We start from the raw sequence: 21470 nt of genomic DNA, 5'->3' as shown, positions 1-21470 counted from the left end.
CAATTAGGAATGAGGAGGTTGGATCAGCCCCACTGCTTGAGGCTGCCTCCATCGTCCATCCATATTCTTCCGCTTATTCAAGGTCGGTCAGCCTAAGCAGGGAAGCCCAGACTTCCCTCTCCCCAGTTACTTGGTCCAGCTCCTCCCGAGGGATCCGGAGGCATTCCCAGGCCAGCCGGGAGACATAGTCTTCCCAACGTGTCCTGGGTCTTCCCCGTGGCCTCCTACCGGTCGGACGTACCCTAAACACCTCCCTAGGGAGATGCCCGAACCACCTCATCTGGCTCCTCTCCATGTGGAGGAGTAGATGCTTTACCTTGAGCTCCTCCCGGATGACAGAGTTTCTCACCCTATCTCTAAAGGAGAACCCCGCCACCCGGCGGAGGAAACTCATTTCGGCGGCTTGTACCAGTGATCTTGTCCTTTCGGTCAAAACCCAAATCTCATGACCATAGGTGAGGATGAGAACGTAAATTGAGAGCTTTGCCTTTCAGCTCAGCTCCTGCTTCACCACAACGGATTGATACAGCGTCCGCATTACTGAAGACGTCTCCCCGATCTCACCATCCACTCTTCCCTCACTCGTGAACAAGACTCTGAGGTACTTGAATTCCTCCACTTGGGGCAAAATCTCCTCCCCAACCCGGTGATGGAACTCCACCCTTTTCCGGGCGAGAACCATGGACACGGACTTGGAGGTGCTGATTCTCATCCCAGTCGCTTCACACTCGGCTGCGAACCGATCCAGTGAGAGCTGGGGATCCTGGCCAGATGAAGTCATAAAGACCACATCATCTGCAGAAAGCAGGGACCTAATCCTGCAGCCACCAAACCGGATCCCCTCAGCGCCTTGACTGCGCCTCGAAATTCTGTCCATAAAAGTTCTGAACAGAATACGTGACAAAGGGCAGCCTTGGTGGAGTCCAACCCTCACTGGAAACGGGTCCGACTTACAGTCGGCAATGTGGACCAAGCTCTGACACTGATCATACAGTGAGAGGACTGCCTCAATCAGACAGTCCGATACCCCATACTCTCTGAGCAATCCCCACAGGACTTCCCGAGGGACACGGTCCAATGCCTTCTCCATGTCCACAAAGCGCATGTAGTCTGGTTGGGCAAACTCCCATGCACCCTCAAGAACCCTGCCGAGAGTATAGAGCTGGTCCACAGTTCCACGACCAGGAGGAAAACAACACTGTTCCTCCTGAATCCGAGGTTCGACTATCCGGCGTTGCCTCCTCTCCAGTACACCTGAATAGACCTTACCGGTCCATTCTGACTCCATAAATCACCGGTAATGTGGTCGTTCGTGCAGGGCTGGAGTCATTAAAACTGCTTTGTCTGGCGAGAAAGGGCGATAAAAATACACAACAGACCTTGGTTGTCTTTGTCTCACAGGTGTTGGAGAACAAAGAGTCGCACGCTCCTTGGTCCTTGGCCATGGTGATGCCTGTGGTGCACATGTTGTCCTCCAGCACGGCCACGCAACACTGCTCCTGCACCGTCCTGGTGAGGAGAGATAGTCCTGGTCAGAAGTATACATACACTTGTAAAGAACATCATGTCATGGCTGTGTTGACTTTCCAAACATTTCTACAACTCTTATTTTTTTGTGATCTATTGGGGCTCCAGTACTCTGGAATACCTTCCCGATAACATTTCGAGATGCTACCTTAGTAGAAGCATTTAAGTCCCATCTTAAAACTCATTTGTATACTCTAGTCTTTAAATAAACCCCCCTTTTAGACCTGTTGATCTGCCATTTATTTTCAGCTCTTGCCCAGAGCGCTGGCTGTCCAGAGTCAGGACCAAGGGCGTACCGCTCACCTATGCATCGGTTGGGGACATATCTTCACTGCCTACCTGACTCTGCTTGGGATGGTCTCCTGCTGGCCCCACTATGGACTCTCACTATTATGTTAAATCCACTATGGACTGGACTCTCACTTTTATGTTAGATCCACTCTGGACTGGACTCTTACACTATTATGTTATATCCACTATGGACTGGACTTTCTCACTGTTATGATGGATCCACTATGGACTGGACTTTCTCACTGTTATGTTAGATCCACAATGGACTGGACCCTCACACTGTTATGTTAGAGCCACTATGGACTGGACTCTCTCACTATTATGTTAGATCTACTATGGACTGGACTCTCACTATTATGTTGGATCCACTATGGACTGGACTCTCACTATTTTATGTTAAATCCACTATGGACTGGACTCTTACTACTAAGTTAGATCCACTATGGACTGGACTCTCACTATCATGTTAGATCCACTATGGACTGGACTCTCACACTATTATGTTAGATCCAATATGCACTGGACTTTCACTATTATGTTAGATCCACTATGGACTGGACTCTTACTATTAAGTTAGATCCACTATGGACTGGACTCTCACTATTATGTTAGATCCACTATGGACTGGACTCTCACACTATTATGTTAGATTGAATATGGACTGGACTCTCACTATTATGTTAGACCCACTATGGACTGGACTCTCACACTATTATGTTAGATCTACTATGGACTGGACTCTCACTATTATGTTAGATCCACTATGGACTGGACTCTCACACTATGATGTTAAATCCACTATGGACTGGACTCTCACACTATTATGTTAAATCCACTATGGACTGGACTCTCACTATTATGTTAAATCCACTATGGACTGGACTCTCACTATTATGTTAAATCCACTATGGACTGGACTCTCACTATTATGTTAGATCCACCATGGACTGGACTCTCACTATTATGTTAGATCCACTATGGACTGGACTCTCACTATTTTATCTTAAATCCACTATGGACTGGACTCTTACTATTAAGTTAGATCCACTATGGACTGGACTCTCACTATTATGTTAGATCCACTATGGACTGGACTCTCACACTATTATGTTAGATCCAATATGGACTGGACTCTCACTATTATGTTAGATCCACTATGGACTGCACTCTTACTATTAAGTTAGATCCACTATGGACTGCACTCTTACTATTAAGTTAGATCCACTATGGACTGGACTCTCACTATTATGTTAGATCCACTATGGACTGGACTCTCACACTATTATGTTAGATCCAATATGGACTGGACTCTCACTATTATGTTAGACCCACTATGGACTGGACTCTCACACTATTATGTTAAATCTACTATGGACTGGACTCTCACTATTATGTTAGATCCACTATGGACTGGACTCTCACACTATTATGTTAGATCCAATATGGACTGGACTCTCACTATTATGTTAGACCCACTATGGACTGGACTCTCACACTATTATGTTAAATCTACTATGGACTGGACTCTCACTATTATGTTAGATCCACTATGGACTGGACTCTCACACTATGATGTTAAATCCACTATGGACTGGACTCTCACACTATTATGTTAAATCCACTATGGACTGGACTCTCACTATTATGTTAAATCCACTATGGACTGGACTCTCACTATTATGTTAAATCCACTATGGACTGGACTCTCACTATTATGTTAGATCTGCCATGGACTGGACTCTCACTATTATGTTAGATCCACTATGGACTGGACTCTCACTATTTTATGTTAAATCCACTATGGACTGGACTGTTACTATTAAGTTAGATCCACTATGGACTGGACTCTCACTATTATGTTAGATCCACTATGGAATGGACTCTCACACTATTATGTTGGATCCAATATGGACTGGACTCTCACTATTATATTAGATCCACTATGGACTGCACTCTTACTATTAAGTTATATCCACTATGGACTGGACTCTCACTATTATGTTAGATCCACTATGGACTGGACTCTCACACTATTATGTTAGATCCAATATGGACTGGACTCTCACTATTATGTTAGACCCACTATGGACTGGACTCTCACACTATTATGTTAGATCCACTATGGACAACACTCCCACTTATTATGTTAGATCGACTATGGACTGGACTCTCACTGTTATGTTGAATCCACTATGGACTGGACTCTCACTATTATGTTAAATCCACTATGGACTGGACTCTCACACTATTATGTTAGATCCACTATGAAATGGACTCTCACTAGTATGTTAGATACACTATGGACTGGACTCTCACTATTATGTTAGATCCACTATGGACTGGACTCTCACTGTTATGCTAGATCCACTATGGACTGGACTCACTCACTATTATGTTAGATCCACTATGGACTGGACTCTCACAATTATGTTAAATCCACTATGGACTGGACTCTCACTATTATGTTAAATCCTCTATGGACTGGACTCTCACACTATTATGTTAGATCCACTATGAACTGGACTCTTACTAGTATGTTAGATACACTATGGACTGGACTCTCACTATTATGTTGGATCCACTATGGACTGGACTCTCACTATTATGTTAGATCCGCCATGGACTGGACTCTCACTATTATGTTAGATCCACTATGGACTGGACTCTCACTATTTTATGTTAAATCCACTATGGACTGGACTGTTACTATTAAGTTAGATCCACTATGGACTGGACTCTCACTATTATGTTAGATCCACTATGGACTGGACTCTCACACTATTATGTTGGATCCAATATGGACTGGACTCTCACTATTATGTTAGATCCACTATGGACTGCACTCTTACAATTAAGTTAGATCCACTATGGACTGGACTCTCACTATTATGTTAGATCCACTATGGACTGGACTCTCACACTATTATGTTAGATCCAATATGGACTGGACTCTCACTATTATGTTAGACCCACTATGGACTGGACTCTCACACTATTATGTTAGATCCACTATGGACAACACTCCCACTTATTATGTTAGATCCACTATGGACTGGACTCTCACTGTTATGTTAAACCCACTATGGACTGGACTCTCACTATTATGTTAAATCCACTATGGACTGGACTCTCACACTATTATGTTAGATCCACTATGAAATGGACTCTCACTAGTATGTTAGATACACTATGGACTGGACTCTCACTATTATGTTAGATCCACTATGGACTGGACTCTCACTGTTATGCTAGATCCACTATGGACTGGACTCACTCACTATTATGTTAGATCCACTATGGACTGGACTCTCACTATTATGTTAAATCCACTATGGACTGGACTCTCATTATTATGTTAAATCCTCTATGGACTGGACTCTCACACTATTATGTTAGATCCACTATGAACTGGACTCTCACTAGTATGTTAGATACACTATGGACTGGACTCTCGCCATTATGTTAGATCCACTATGGACTGGACTCTCACATTGTTATGTTAGATCCACTATGGACTGGACTCTCACTAGTATGTTAGATCCACTATGGACTGGACTCTCACACTATCATGTTAGATTTACTATGGACTAGACTCTAACTAATATGTTAGAGCCACTATGGACTAGACTCTCACTATTTTATGTTAGATCCACTATGGACTTGACTCTCACTATTATGTTAAATCCACTATGGACTGGACTCTCACTATTATGCTAGATCCACTATGGACTGCACTCTCTAACTATTATGTTAGATCCACTATGGACTGGACTCTTACTATTAAGTTAGATCCACTATGGACTGGACTCTCACTATTATGTTAGATCCACTATGGACTGGACTCTCACTATTATGTTAGATCCACTATGGACTGGACTCTCACTATTATGTTAAATCCACTATGGACTGGACTCTCACTATTATGTTAAATCCACTATGGACTGGACTCTCACTATTATGTTAGATCCACGATGGACTGGACCCTCACACTGTTATGTTAGATCCACTATGGACTGGACTCTCACTAGTATGTTAGAGCCACTATGGACTGGACTCTCTCACTGTTATGTTAGATCCACTATGGACTGGACCCTCACACTGTTATGTTAGATCCAGTATGGACTGGACTCTCACTAGTATGTTAGATCCACTATGGACTGGATTCTAACTATTATGTTAGAGCCACTATGGAATGGACTCTCTCACTGTTATGTTAGATCCACTATGGACTGGACTCTCACTATTATGCTAGATCCACTATGGACTGGACTCTCACTATTATGTTAAATCCACTATGGACTGGACTCTCACTATTATGTTAAATCCACTATGGACTGGACTCTCACTATTATGTTAGATCCACGATGGACTGGACCCTCACACTGTTATGTTAGATCCACTATGGACTGGACTCTCACTAGTATGTTAGAGCCACTATGTACTGGACTCTCTCGCTGTTATGTTAGATCCACTATGGACTGGACTCTCACTAGTATGTTAGAGCCACTATGTACTGGACTCTCTCACTGTTATGTTAGATCCACTATGGACTGGACTCTCACTAGTATGTTAGAGCCACTATGTACTGGACTCTCTCACTGTTATGTTAGATCCACTATGGACTGGACCCTCACACTGTTATGTTAGATCCACTATGGACTGGACTCTCACTAGTATGTTAGATCCACTATGGACTGGATTCTAACTATTATGTTAGAGCCACTATGGAATGGACTCTCTCACTGTTATGTTAGATCCACTATGGACTGGACTCTCACTATTATGCTAGATCCACTATGGACTGGACTCTCTCACTATTATGTTAGATTCACTATGGACTGGACTCTCAATAGTATGTTAGATCCACTATGGACTGGACTCTCACTATTATGTTAGATCCACTATGGACTGGACTCTCACTATTATGTTAGATCCACTATGGACTGGACTCTCACTAGTATGTTAGATACACTATGGACTGGACTCTCACTATTATGTTAGATCCACTATGGACTCGACTCTCACACTATTATGTTAGATCTACTATGGAGTATGCTAGACCCACTGGACGTCTCTAGGGGAAACTGGATGCAATATATATGTTTGGAGGAGAAAAGGTGAGGCCTTTAATCTCAGGAACACCATCCCTACCTTCAAGCATGGTGGTGGTAGTATTAGTTTAGCTGCCAATGGAACTGGTGCTTTACAGGGAATAAAAGGGACAATGAAAAAGGAGGATGTGAAGGTTTCCCTCTTGGGTGGGTTCTCCTGGCCGACAGATCTTCGGGAGCCCGTTAGATAGTTTGAATACAGTATTTTATTTGCATGCATATTTGCATGGGGCGGTATGGCGTAGCGGGTAGAGCGGCCGTGCCAGAAACCTGAGGGTTGCAGGTTCGCTCCCCGCCTCTTGACATCCAAATCGCTGCCGTTGTGCCCTTGGGCAGGACACTTCACCCTTGCCCCCGGTGCCGCTCAAACTGGTGAATGAATGATGAATGAATGATAGATGGCAGCCTCGCTTCAGTCAGTCTACCCCAGGGCAGTCCCAGGGTCTGCACACCTTCATAATCAGTCCCAAGTTCTACACACCTTCACGGTCAGTCCCAGGGTTCTACACACCTTCACAGTCAGTCCCAAGTTCTACACACCTTCACAGTCAGTCACAGGTTTTACACACTTTCGTGGTCAGTCCCAGGTTCTACACACCTTCATACTCAGTCCCAGGGTTTTACACACCTTCATAGTCAGTCCCAGGTTCTACACACTTTCATAGTCACTCCCAGGTTCTACACACCTTCACAGTCAGTCCCAGGTTCTACACACCTTCACAGTCAGTCACAGGTTTTACACACTTTCGTGGTCAGTCCCAGGTTCTACACACCTTCACAGTCAGTCACAGGTTTTACACACTTTCGTGGTCAGTCCCAGGTTCTACACACCTTCACAGTCAGTCCCAGGTTCTACACACCTTCATAGTCAGTCGCAGGTTCTACATACCTTCACAGTCAGTCCCAGGTTCAACACACTTTCACAGTCAGTCCCAGGTTCTACACACCTTCACAGTCAGTCCAAGGGTTCTACACACCTTCATAGTCAGTCCCAGGTCCTACACACTTTCACAGTCACTCCCAGGTTCTACAGACCTTCACAGTCAGTCCCAGGTTCTACACACCTTCATAGTCAGTCGCAGGTTCTACACACCTTCACAGTCAATCCCAGGTTCTAAACACCTTCATAGTCCGTCCCAGGTTCCACACAACTTCATAGTCAGTCCCAGGTTCTACACACCTTCACAGTCAGTCCCAGGGTTCTACACACCTTCACAGTCAGTCCCAGGGTCCTACACACCTTCACAGTCAGTCCCAAGTTCTACACACTTTCACAGTCAGTCCCAGGTTCTACACACTTTCACAGTCAGTCCCAGGTTCTACACACCTTCATAGTCAGTCCCAGGGTCTACACACCTTCACAGTCAGTCCCAGGTTCTACACACCTTCACAGTCAGTCCCAGGTTCTACACACCTTCACAGTCAGTCCCAGGTTCTACACACCTTCACAGTCGGTCTTATGTTCTACAAACCTTCACAGTCCGTCCCAGGTTCTACACACCATCACAGTCAGTCCCAGGTTCTACACACCTTCATAGTCAATCCCTGGTTCAACACACCTATACAGTCAATCCCAGGTTCTACACACCTTCATAGTCAGTCCCATGTTCTACACACCTTTACAGTCAGTCCCAAGTTCTACACACCTTCATAGTCAGTCCCAGGTTCTACACACTTTCACAGTCACTCCCAGGTTCTACACACTTTCACAGTCACTCCCAGGTTCTACACACCTTCACAGTCAGTCCCAGGTTCTACACACCTTCATAGTCAATCCCTAGTTCAACACACCTATACAGTCAATCCCAGGTTCTACACACTTTCACAGTCAGTCCCAGGTTCTACACCCCTTCACAGTCAGTCCCAGGGTTCTACACACCTTCACGGTCAGTCCCAGGGTCTACACACCTTCACAGTCAGTCCCAGGTTCTACACACCTTCACAGTCAGTCCCAGGGTCTACACACCTTCACAGTCAGTCCCGGGTTTTTCACACTTTTGTGGTCAGTCCCAGGTTCTACACCAGGGACTTCTGACTTCACAACTTGACAGGGATTTCCACAGGCCCACGTTGACATCTCTAGGTTTTCCTGGAAAAGTGGAAGATGTTCTAGCAGCAAAAACACAGAACATCCCAGGGACCTAATCTGTTAAAATGTGGTTCTGGATCCTAGCTGTCTTTTTTTTTTTTTTTTAACAAGAAAAGCACTCCTCCACTCCCACGCATCTTCTCTGTCATTTCCAACAAGCTCTCCATGGAGCGTTTACAAGGAGTCCAAGTCACCTTCCCGTGCATGCCTCCTCTGCACTGCCTTTTATGGGCACAACTATCACCACACGTCATCACCTTTTTTTTTCCCCCACCTTCCTGTTATTCCATCCTCCGTCCACTTTGGGGTTTCTGAATCCCCCCCCTCTCTCCCCTCCGCGGCCCCTCCCTCCCTCTCGCCTGTTGCTACATAATCAGGGGGGCGTGTCCTCCTCAGGTTGCAAGCTCGTCATTATTAGCCTTTCCTCTTCTTGCAATATGGCTGAAGAGTCATTTCCTCTAAAGGAAAAAAAAGGCCTGCAGGCAGCATGTCTACACCTGGGAGGCGGTGTAGCCGTCTTACCTGCACGTCGGCGACTCGGAGATGAGCGGGAGGGTCGCACAGTCTTCTTTATCGCCGGCATGCTTCTGGCCATCCTTGCAGCAGTCGTCAATGGAGATCTGCTGCACTCCTGCATCAAAGGATGTTAATTAATACGTATTTATCCAATCCAAACCACTTTGTTTACATAGCACATTTAAAAAAAAACAATAAAAGTTTCACAAAGTGCTGCCCAGACAAAGTTAAAGTAAAGTTAAAGTACCAATTATTGTCACACACACACCAGGAGTGGTGAAATTTGCCCTCTGCATTCGACCCATCCCCTTGTTCACCCCCTGGGAGGTGAGGGGAGCAGTGAGCAGAAGCAGTGGCCATGCCCGGTGTCAGGCTCAAACACTGATGACATCTATTAATCAGACAAGAAGCAAGGAACCAAGCAGAGACAGAGTTCAATATAGCTCATGCGGAGAACGCACGGCGCTGAACACTTAGTCACAGTCTCGCCCTACGCTCTACGGCAGTGGTCCCCAACCACCGGGCCGCGGCTCGATTGGTACAGGAGCACAGAAGTTTTTTTTATTTATTTATTTATTTAAATCCACATAAAAAACACAAGATACATTTACAACTAGTTGTTGGCGTAATGTGTTAATAAAGGTCCATATGAGTACACAGTGGAGTCACGTTTATTATTTTACTTTTTTCATGACAAAAAAAATAAAAGGATACAAAAAAGTTGAGGACCACTGCTCTTAGGCAGTGTTTTTCAACCACTGTGCCGCGGCACACTAGATACAGTCTGGTGTGCCGTGGGAGATTATGTAACTTCAGCTAATTGGGTTGAAAATTGCAACATTTTAAGTCTACTTTATACTTCTTTTTGTGCCCTTGTGTGCACGATCTTTTCCATCCTTATCCTTTCCAACCTTTGTAACTGAGCTACTGTGTGGAAAATAATCCCTTGTGGATCATTAAAAATTGTCTAAGTCTACGTTTGAAAATCGTATTTGCAAGTTTAGGGAAGGCTTTGCAGAACGAAACTAAAACGGAACTGGCTACAAAGTAAACAAAGACAGGATGCTGGACGACAGCAAAGACTTACTGTGGAGCAAAGACGGCGTCCACAATGTACATGACAAGACAATCAAGAATGTCCTAAAAAAGAAGGATAGCGTCCACACAACTAAAACTGTCTTAATTGCTAACACGAAGCAGGTGCGGGGAATAGTGCTCACAGGAAGACGTGAAGCTGCTAAACACCAACAAAACAGGAAGGGCCACCAAAATAAGAGTGCGAGACAGGAACTTACAGTAAGTACTACACACTGGAAAACAACAACAAACTCAAAATAAGGCACAACGACCTGGTGGAGTTTCATTTTTTAAAAGTAAACAAAGACAGAATGCTGGACGACAGCAAAGACTTACTGTGGAGCAAAGACGGCGTCCACAATGTACATGACAAGACAATCAAGAATGTCCTAATAAAGAAGGATAGCGTCCACACAACTAAAACTGTCTTAATTGCTAACACAAGGCAGGTGCGGGTAATAGCGCTCACAGGAAGACGTGAAGCTGCTAAACACCAACAAAACAGGAAGGGGCCACCAAAATAAGAGTGCAAGACAGGAACTTAAGCACTACACACTGGAAAACAACAACAAACTCAAAATAAGGCACGACGACCTGGTGGAGTTCATTTTTTAACCTTTTCTGCTGGTGGTGTGCCTCCGTATTTTTTTTTATTAAAAAAAATGTGCCTTTGCTCATAAAAGGTTGAAAAACACTGCTCTGAGGTACAGCTCCCGCGTCCCTCTATTTATTCAGGAGTTCCACAGTCAAAATTACTGAGACCACCTCTAAAAGGAGTGTATTATGTTTTTTTGAAAATGTGTTGAATGGACAGGATGTAGACTGAAAACAGGATTGGTCCTAGGATTGAACCCTGAGGGACACCACAGGACAAGGGAGCATAGGCCGAAACCGAATCAATCATCAATCTGGATCTTAAAAGTTCTGTTTGTCAGATATGACCGGAAACATTTCAAGGGTGAACCTTTGAAACCCACACATTGTAATATAATATAGACTGTATTTATGTTATTCACATGTAAATAATGTTGTATAATAGACTGTATTTATATAATTCACATGTGAATAATGTTGAATAATAGACTGTATTTATGTTACTCACATGTGAATAATGCTGTATAATAGACTGTATTTATGTTATTCACATGTGAATAATGCTGTATAATAGACTATATTTATGTTATTCACATGTGAATACTGCTGTATAATAGACTATATTTATGTTATTCACATGTGAATAATGTTGTATAATAGACTGTATTTATATGATTCACATGTGAATAATGTTGAATAAGACTGTATTTGTATTATTCACATGTGAATAATGCTGTATAATAGACTATATTTATGTTATTCACATGTGAATAATGCTGTATAATAGACTATATTTGTTATTCACATGTGAACAATGCTGTATAATAGACTGTATTTATATTATTCACATGTGAATAATGCTGTATAATAGACTGTATTTATGTTATTCACATGTGAATAATGCTGTATAATAGACTGTATTTATATTATTCACATGTGAATAATTGTGAGCGAACTCCATTCATCCAATTTCTACCGCTTATTCCATTTGGCGCTGTGGGGGGCGCTGGTGCCTATCTCAGCTCCATTCGGGCGGAAGGCGGTGTACACCCTGGACAAGTCGCTTCCTCATCGCAGGGCCAACACAGATAGACAGACAACATTCACACTCACATTCACACACTAGGGACCATTTAGTGTTGCCAATCAACCTATCCCCAGGTGCATGTCTTTGGAGGTGGGAGGGGCCTATCCCCAGATGCATGTCTTTAGAGGTGGGAAGAAGCCGGAGAACCCGGAGCGGACCCAAGCAGTCACGGGGAGAACATGCAAACTCCACACAGAAAGATCCCGAGCACGGGATTGAACTCAGCACTACTCAGGACCTTCGTATTGTGAGGCACATGCACTAACCCCTGCCGCACCGCGCTGCCCTAGGGCAAAGCTCTTCGGGTAAATTTCTACCACATATGAAGACATCTGCTGACGTCACACTTTGAGAAAAACATCACAAATTGAGTAAATTCCAAACAGCTTGTTGGAGGAAGTACAAACCCCGTTTCCATATGAGTTGGGAAATTGTGTTAGATGTTAATATTGTCATGCCAGAACTGTGGGTGTTTGTGCTTCCTCGATGCAAGGATGATGTGGGACGAGTCAGGCATGAATGTAAGTACATTTTTATTTGTTACTAAAATACAAAAGGCAAAACAAAAAGCACGCTCGATGGCGGATAATAATCTATGCTAAAACGTTAACAAAAACAGCACAAAGGCAGGACTATCTACAAATAAAAGATGCTAATAAAGATACTCAATAAACCAAAACTTGCACTTAGGCGAAAAAATACACGGATCTTACGTGGCGTGGTCCAAAAGTTTAGCAGCGTGGTACGAGAAATGCAGACATGAGGCAGAATGCAAAAATCCCAGAACGATAAACAGAAAGCAAGTGACATAAATAGTGGCCGTGGTAACTAGAAACAGGTGTGAGAGGCTGATGATCCGGGCGTGACTAGCGGAAACAGGTGGAAACTAATGAGTAGCTATGGTACCAAAAACAAACCAGGAAGTGAAAAAACGGAACAAGAGTCCAGAAAACAAAACAAAACATGATCAAACATAAAACCAGATTTACAGACGTGACAAATATAAACGGAATACAATGATTTGCAAATCATTTTTGTCACACCTGGGTGAAGTATTGTCTGGGTTTTGTTTGGTTTCATGTTGTCTTGTCATTTCCTGTTTTATTTTGAAAGGTTAACTCTCCCTCTCGTTTCAGGTCACTTGCCCTTCCTCCTGTTTCACTGGTCTGATGTCTCTCCTGATTGCCTGAGTGTGCCCACCTGCGTCACCCTCCCTCATGTGTATAAGTGTCTGGTCTTCCTCTTGTCTTGTGCCAGAGTATATCATCTCGCTACGTGCCTCCAGCCTTGTCCACAGCCTTGAACCAAGTTTTGCTAAGTATTGCCTTGCCTTATTTATTGATTTCTTTGTTTCCTCTGAGAAAGAGTGATTTTGTTTGTTAAAGTTTTTGGTCAAGAATTTTGTGTCTAATTTCAGTGCTTTGCCTTCTTTTTTTCCCCCTCCTCTTGGAGCGCTTTAGTTTGTAGTTTTCTCAGCATTTTATAGCGCACTTTTTGTTAAAAAGTTCTTGTCTCCTCTCGATGAGTGATTTACCTTTTTTTTAGCTAATCATAGATTGTTGTTCTTTTGTTAGAAGATTTGTGTGTAATTTTGCTATTGCCTTTTTCCTCCCTATGGAGTGATTTTCTGTTTATTGCGTTTTGCCTATGTCTTTATCATAGATTCCATAGCCGCTTTGCTTTAATCACTCTGTTCAAAGAGATTTCAAAGAAAACTTAAATAAAGCCTGTTTCAATTGTCCCCCTTCTGCACCTGAGTCCTCATTCTCGCCAAGGTTTAACAATTTTCAACCCATATTCAGTTGAATATGCTACAAAGACAACATATTTGATGTTCAAACTGATAAACTTTTTTTTTTTTTACAAATAATCATTAACTTTAGAATTTGATGCCAGCAACACGTGACAAAGAAGTTGGGAAAGGTGGCAATAAATACTGATAAGGTTGAGGAATGCTCATCAAACACTTATTTGGAACATCCCACAGGTGTGCAGGCTAATTGGGAACAGGTGGTTGCCATGATTGGGTATAAAAGCAGCTTCCATGAAATGCTAAGTAATTCACAAACAAGGATGGGGCGAGGGTCACCAATTTGTAAGCAAATTGTCGAACAGTTTTAGAACAACATTTCTCAACGAGCTATTGCAAGGACTTTAGGGATTTTACCATCTACGGTCCGTAAAATCATCAAAAGGATCAGAGAATCTGGAGAAATCACTGCACGTAAGCGATGATATTACGGACCTTTGATCCCTCAGGCGGTACTGCACCAAAAACTGACATCAGTTTGTAAAGGATGTCACCACATGGGCTCAGGAACACTTCATAAAACCACTGTCAGTAACTACAGTTGGTCGCTACATCTGTAAGTGCAAGTTAAAACTCTACTATGCAAAGCGGAAGCCGTTTATCAACAACACCAAGGAACGCCGCCGGCTTCGCTGGGCCCAAGCTCTTCTAAGATGGACTGATGCAAAGTGGAAAAGTGTTCTGTGGTCTGACGAGTCCACATTTCAAATTATATTTGGAAACTGTGGACGTGGTGTCCTCCGGAACAATGAGGAAAATAACCATACGGATTGTTATAAGCGCAAAGTTCAAAAGCCAGCATCTGTGATAGTATGGGGGTGTATTAGTGCCCAAGGCATGGGTAACTTCGACATCTGTGAAGGCACCATTAATGCTAAATGGTCCATACAGGTTTTGGAGCGACATATGTTGTCATCCAAGCAATGTTATCACAGACGCCCCTGCTTATTTCAGCCGAGCCACATTAAGCACATGTTAAAACAGCGTGGCTTCGTAGTAAAAGAATGCGGGTACTTTCCTGGCCCGCCTGCAGTCCAGACATGTCTCCCATCGAAAATTTGTGGCGCATTATGAAGCGTAAAATACGACAGCGGAGACCCCGGACTGTTGACCGACTGAAGCTCTACATAAAACAAGAATGGGAAAGAATTCCACTTTCAAAGCTTCAACAATTAGTTTCTGTCAGAGTTGCCACTGACAGTTTGTTTGTGTTTTAGTTTCTCCTCTGTGTGTTTGGTATTTACTGTCCTTAGTTCCTGTCTAGTGCTCTTATTTTGGTTCAGCTTCCTGTTTGTCTCCCTGTGTCCTGTTTTCACTCAGCTGATTGGCATCTGGTCACACCTGACGTCAATCAGCCAACTCCTATTTTACCTGCTTTGTTCCTCCAGTCAGTGCTGGATCATTGTATTGTCATTTGGACTTTTCGTTGCCATATGTTGCTTTTGTCGTGTCAATGTCATTTTCTACTTGTCATTCCTACTGGTCGTGTGATTGCAGCGTAGCGGTAAGCTATATTTGGTAGATGTTTGTAGCTTACTGTTTTTTGTTCCCTGCTTCCGATTTGTTTGTTCATAGCCCTTAGTTTGTTATATCCGCCCACGTGCGTGCTTTTTGTTTGTACCCTTTGTTTGTTCTTGAGTAGTTTTAATTAAATTTAGGTTTTCATATACCATGCCTGCCTCCATCTCTGCATCTTGGGGTTCATCAACAACTAATAACTGTGACAGTTTCCTCAGTTCCCAAACGTTTATTGAGTGTTGTTTAAAGAAAAGGTGATGTAACACAGTGGTGAACATGCCCTTTCCCAACTACTTTGGCACGTGGTGCAGCCATGAAATTCTAAGTTAATTATTTGCCCCCAAAAAAATTTTTTATGAGTTTGAACATCAAGTATCTTGTATTTGTAGTGCCTTCAACTGAATATAGGTTGAAAAGGATTTGCAAATCATTGTATTCCGTTTATATTTACATTTAACACAATTTCCCAACTCATATGGAAACGGGGTTTGTATTAAAAAAGGTGAGATTGTTGTAAAAGTATCTGCGCTGTGGTTTGATTTCAAATTTTCAGGACTTACGCGGATCCCATCCATCCATTTCCTACCGCTTATTCCCTTTTGGGGTCGCGGGGGGCGCTGGCGCCTATCTCAGCTACAATCGGGCGGAAGGCGGGGTACGCCCTGGACAAGTCGCCACCTCATCGCAGGGCCAACACAGATAGACAGACAACATTCACACTCACATTCACACACTCGGGCCAATTTAGTGATGCCAATCAACCTATCCCCAGGTGCATGTCTTTGGAGGTGGGAGGGGCCTATCCCCAGATGCATGTCTCTAGAGGTGGGAAGAAGCCGGAGAACCCGGAGGGGACCCAAGCAGTCACGGGGAGAACATGCAAACTCCACACGGAAAGATCCCGAGCCTGGATTTGAACCCAGGACTGCAGGACCTTCGTATTGTGAGGCAGACGCCCTAACCCCTCTTCCACTGTGAAGCCCTACGCGGATCCCAAATACACAAAAACAGGTACCAGTAGGTCAGAAAAGTTGTTTTTTACGCGGATCCCAAATACACAAAAACAGGTACCAATAGGTAAGAAAAGTTGTTTTTTCATAATAAGTCCCATTTAAAGTTAAAAAATGTGTGACAATCTGTCACTTCATTTCTGTTAGTTTTTCGTGTTTTTGTATTTACTTCCTGTTCAGTGCTCTTATTTTGTTGTATTTCCTGTTTTATTCACGGAGCACTGTTGTTTTTATCTTTTCGTTGATTGGCAGCGGTTCACACCTGCTGTCAATCACACTAGTGTCTATTTATGTTTCACTCGAGCACTCCTCAGTGCTCGATGATAAAATCTATGTCTGGAAATGTTACTATGCAAGACTGCTTTCTGTTTATTTGTTTCTTATGAGTATTAAATTATTTTTACCTTCACTCAATTCTCTCCTGGACTCTTGCATCCACGGGGTCACACAATTGCAGCCATGCGACATCCCAACAAAATTAACTTTAATGAGTTTTCATGTTAAGGAAGTAAGAGCCTCTCTCCAATTATCACCTGCATTTAATTAACGCCCAAGTGTTCTTTGTGGTTCAGGTCATTAACCGCCCCGGATTTTATTCCAGTAGCCTTGAATAGACTGTTGAAAACTAAACCAGAACCATCAGATGTGGAATAGCTTTGTGGTCACCTCGCAGTTTGCTCAACAATCAGCTGCCCCGATCCTTCTCACACTTGTGGTTTGTGTAATTGTGCGTCCAGACGGCCTGCCAGAGCTCATCCGCCTTTTGGCAAAGCGGCCTCCCCGTCTGCCGCTTAAACGCCGACCGACGCGCTGAACTGTTAATCAAGTCAACGTCATCCGAGAGTTGTTTTGAGGTTCCTCGACTATGTCGACAGAGCGATACTTGTGCTTGTGAAGACTTGTGAGAGTTTGCATTGTGTCGTCTGGTCAGAGGTGATAAGTCAGGTCAGGTTTGGGAGGACGTGAAGTGTCTGGAAGAGCAGAACTCTTCTTCCCAGGGATTTTAAAGCCTTCACTCGGGGAATTTTATTGTGCACATTCATCAAACTGAGCTGAGGGCTGAGCAGTCGTCTTGTCACGCCGGGGTTGAGGTTGCTTAGACCTAATAGAACATTTTACATATTAGAATGAATGCATTGTGCTTTTAGAGCTTTGGAGCGCTGACTTAAGGGGCTTTACGGTCGCCCTAAATGTCACGCCGAGCTGTAAAAGTCAGCCTAAAATGTTACAATAGCATGCTTTTAAGATAAACAATGGGCTGGAACATGTCCGGAAAAGATCTGCAACTCATCTGGTACGAGAGGTTCATCACATTCTCCACAGGAATGTCATACTTTCTGCTATTAGATTAATTGTAGCTTTAATGCTGGTTAAAGTATTTACAAACCTCGTTTCCATTTAAACGGAATACAATGATTTGCAAATCCTTTTCAACCCATATTCAGTTGAATGCACTACGAAGACAAGATATTTGATGTTAAAACTCATACACTTTATTATTTTTTTGGGAAATAATAATTAACTTGGAATTTTATGGCTGCCACACGTGCCAAAGTAGTTGGGAAAGGGCATGTTCACCACTGTGTTACATCACCTTTTCTTTTAACAACACTCAATAAACGTTTGGGAACTGAGGAAACTAATTATGGAAGGTTTAATGTAATTCTTCCAGCTTCTCAAGCAAATCATATAGTTGATGTAGATGCCCATATCGGCTGTTCAGATTTATTTTACAAAAGAGAAGTGTAGGATACTTCTCTTGTTGTCTTATTTGAATGTGACTTTATTAAATGTATTTATATTATCATTTGGTGCAGCCGGGCCGGAGCAGGAGGGGATAGAAAGAGGAAAAAAAGGAAGACAGAGGGGGAAATATTGGGGATAAGAGGGGGATTAGACAGAGATACAAAAACAACAACAGCAAATACAACAATAACAACAACAATAGAACAACACCATCACATACATAATATGTACAAATATGATCGTAAAAGTGATAGCAAATAAGCAGTTAGTGAAATAAATAATATAGTAATGACAATGAGCATTTTTACACTAAAACTGGAGCAATACAAATACCAATAGAAAAAGCGCTATTGATCATGAACAAAACCAATAGTTTACCTCTATTATCAACAATAAAGTTGTTCAAATGCAACGATACGTATACATAATGATAGGAATGATAGGAATGATGGAATTTCATGGCTGCCACACTTGCCAAAGTAGTTGGGAAAGGGCATTTTCACCACTGTGTTACGTCACCTTTTCTTTTAACAACACTCAATAAACGTTTTGGAATTGAGGAAACTAATTGTTGAAGCTTTGAAAGTGGAATTCTTTCCCATTCTTGTTTTATGTAGAGCTTCAGTCGTTCAACAGTCCGGGGTCTCGGCTGTCGTATTTTACGCTTCCTAATGCGCCACACATTTTCGATGGGAGACAGGTTTGGACTGCAGGCGGGCCAGGAAAGTACCCGCACTCTTTGTTTACGAAGTCACGCTGTTGTAACACGTGCTGAATGTGGCTTGGCATTGTCTTGCTGAAATAAGCAGGGGCGTCCATAAAAAAGACGGCGCTTAGATGGCAGCATATGTTGTTCAAAAACCTGTAAGTACTTCAGCATTAATGGTGCCTTCACAGATGTGTAAGTTACCCATGCCTTGGGCACTAATGCACCCCCATACCATCACAGATGCTGGCTTTTGAACTTTGCGTCGATAACAGTCTGGATGGTTCGCTTCCCCTTTGGTCCGGATGACACGATGTCGAATATTTCCAAAACAATTTGAAATTTGGACTCTTCAGACCACAGAACACTTTTCCACTTTGCATCAGTCCATCCTAGGTGGTCTTGGGCCCAGAGAAACCGTCGACGTTTCTGGATGTTGTTGATAAATGGCTTTCGCCTTGCATAGTAGAGCTTTAACTTGCACTTACAGATGTAGCGACCAACTGTATTTAGTGACAGTGGTTTTCTGAAGTGTTCATGAGCCCATGTGGTGATATCCTTTAGAGATTGATGTCGGTTTTAAATACAGTGCCGTCTGAGGGCTCAAAGGTCACGGTCATTCAATGTTGGTTTCCGGCCATGCCGCTTACGTGGAGTGATTTCTCCAGATTCTCCGGACCTTTTTATGATATTATGAACCGTAGATGTTGAAATCCCTAAATTTCTTGCAATTGCACTTTGAGAAACGTTGTTCTTAAACTGTTTGACTATTTGCTCACACAGTTGTGGACAAAGGGGTGTACCTCGCTCCATCCTTTCTTGTGAAAGACTGAGCATTTTTTGGGAAGCTGTTTTTATACCCAATCATGGCACCCACCTGTTCCCAACTAGCCTGCACACCTGTGGGATGTTCCAAATAAGTGTTTGAAGAGCATTCTTCAACTTTTTCAGTATTTATTGCCACCTTTCCCAACTTCTTTGTCACGTGTTGCTGGCATCAAATTCTAAAGTTAATGATTATTTGCAAAAAAAATAAAAAATTATCAGTTTGAACATCAAATATGTTGTCTTTGTAGCATATTCAACTGACTATGGGTTGAAATGATTTGCAAATCATTGTATTGCGTTTATATTTACATCTAACACAATTTCCCAACTCATATGGAAGCAGGGTTGGTAGTAACAGAGGTCCCACAATAGTGTAGTGGAAGTGTCTGCTCCAAATAATGTTCTTCATGCTGGAATTCCGCGACTTAAGCACTTTGTCCAGTTTACATCTGCTGTGACAACTAGAAACACACGAGCCTCCACCAGGGGGCAGTGTAGTGTACCCAGATGTAAAACATATTTTGCACACGAGCCTCCACCAGGGGGCAGTGTAGTGTACCCAGATGTAAAACATATTTTGCACAATCAGCCTTTTCATATAAAGCCATAAAGCAGGGGTCTCAAACACGCGGCCCGCGGGCCAATTGCAGCCTGTGAGACGTTATTATGCGGCCTGCACCTTAATATGGAAATTTAATGCTGCCGCGGCCTGCGAGTTTTATATCAATGACGCTTTACAGCAGGGGTGTCGAACTCAAATACAGAGTGGGCCAAAATTTTAAACTGAACAAAGTCGCGGGCCAAGGTTCAACAAATTAAATTTAAAAGGGACCCGGACAACTTTTGCATTGAATATTGAACAAGCAAGGCTTACATAACTTTATAGTGACATGCAAAATCCAGTTTCAAATAATTATAATAATAATAATAATAAAATATCAATAATTATTGCTCAGTTTGCTACACTGACTTGCTTTAACACTGAATATGGAACAAGCAACGCTTATATAACTTAATAGTGAAAAATCAACTTTCAAAAAACAAATGAAAAAAACATTAAAGGCATATTAAATACAATTTTAATAAAAAAAAATTAATTCCTCTTTTCTATTTGCAGCCTTCTGAGGTAAAAATCAACATTAACTTTTTCCACAGGCTAATAAATTTGAAAATAAATGGGGGGCGGGGGGGTTGTTGGTAGCGGGGGGTTTATATTGTAGCGTCCCGGAAGAGTTATTGCTGCAAGGAGTTCTGGGTATTTGTTCTGTTGTGTTTATGTTGTGTTACGGTGCGGATGTTCTCCCGAAATGTGTTTGTAATTTTTTTTTGGTGTGGGTTCACAGTGTGGCGCATATTTGTAACAGTGTTAAAGTTGTTTATACGGCCACCCTCAGTGTGACCTGTGTGGTTGTTGACCAAGTATGCCTTGTGTAGATACCGCATATATTATGTGACTGGGCCGGCATGCTGTTTGCATGGAGGAAAAGCGGAAGTGACGACAGGTTGTAGAGGGCGCTAAAGGCAGTGCCTTTAAGGCATGGCCCCAATATTGTTGTCCGG

General features: G+C 42.8%; 1 protein-coding gene across 2 annotated transcripts in view; it reads right to left on the bottom strand.

Moving 5' to 3' along the window:
- Positions 1-21470, bottom strand: part of fbln1 (fibulin 1) — a 222697-nt gene that overhangs the window by 108348 nt on the left and 92879 nt on the right. For both annotated transcript variants that reach the window (XM_061916854.1, XM_061916855.1), the window contains exons 3-4: positions 9541-9649; positions 1380-1509 (exon numbers count right to left, since the gene is read on the bottom strand). In XM_061916854.1, the coding sequence (XP_061772838.1) occupies positions 1380-1509; positions 9541-9649 (239 nt within the window). The remainder of the gene's footprint in view (positions 1-1379; positions 1510-9540; positions 9650-21470) is intronic.

Source organism: Nerophis ophidion, linkage group LG12 (assembly GCF_033978795.1).
Source record: "Nerophis ophidion isolate RoL-2023_Sa linkage group LG12, RoL_Noph_v1.0, whole genome shotgun sequence".
NCBI lineage: Eukaryota > Metazoa > Chordata > Actinopteri > Syngnathiformes > Syngnathidae > Nerophis > Nerophis ophidion.
The sequence above is the reverse complement of the archived record's forward strand: the minus strand, read 5'-3'. Positions and strand labels throughout refer to the sequence as shown.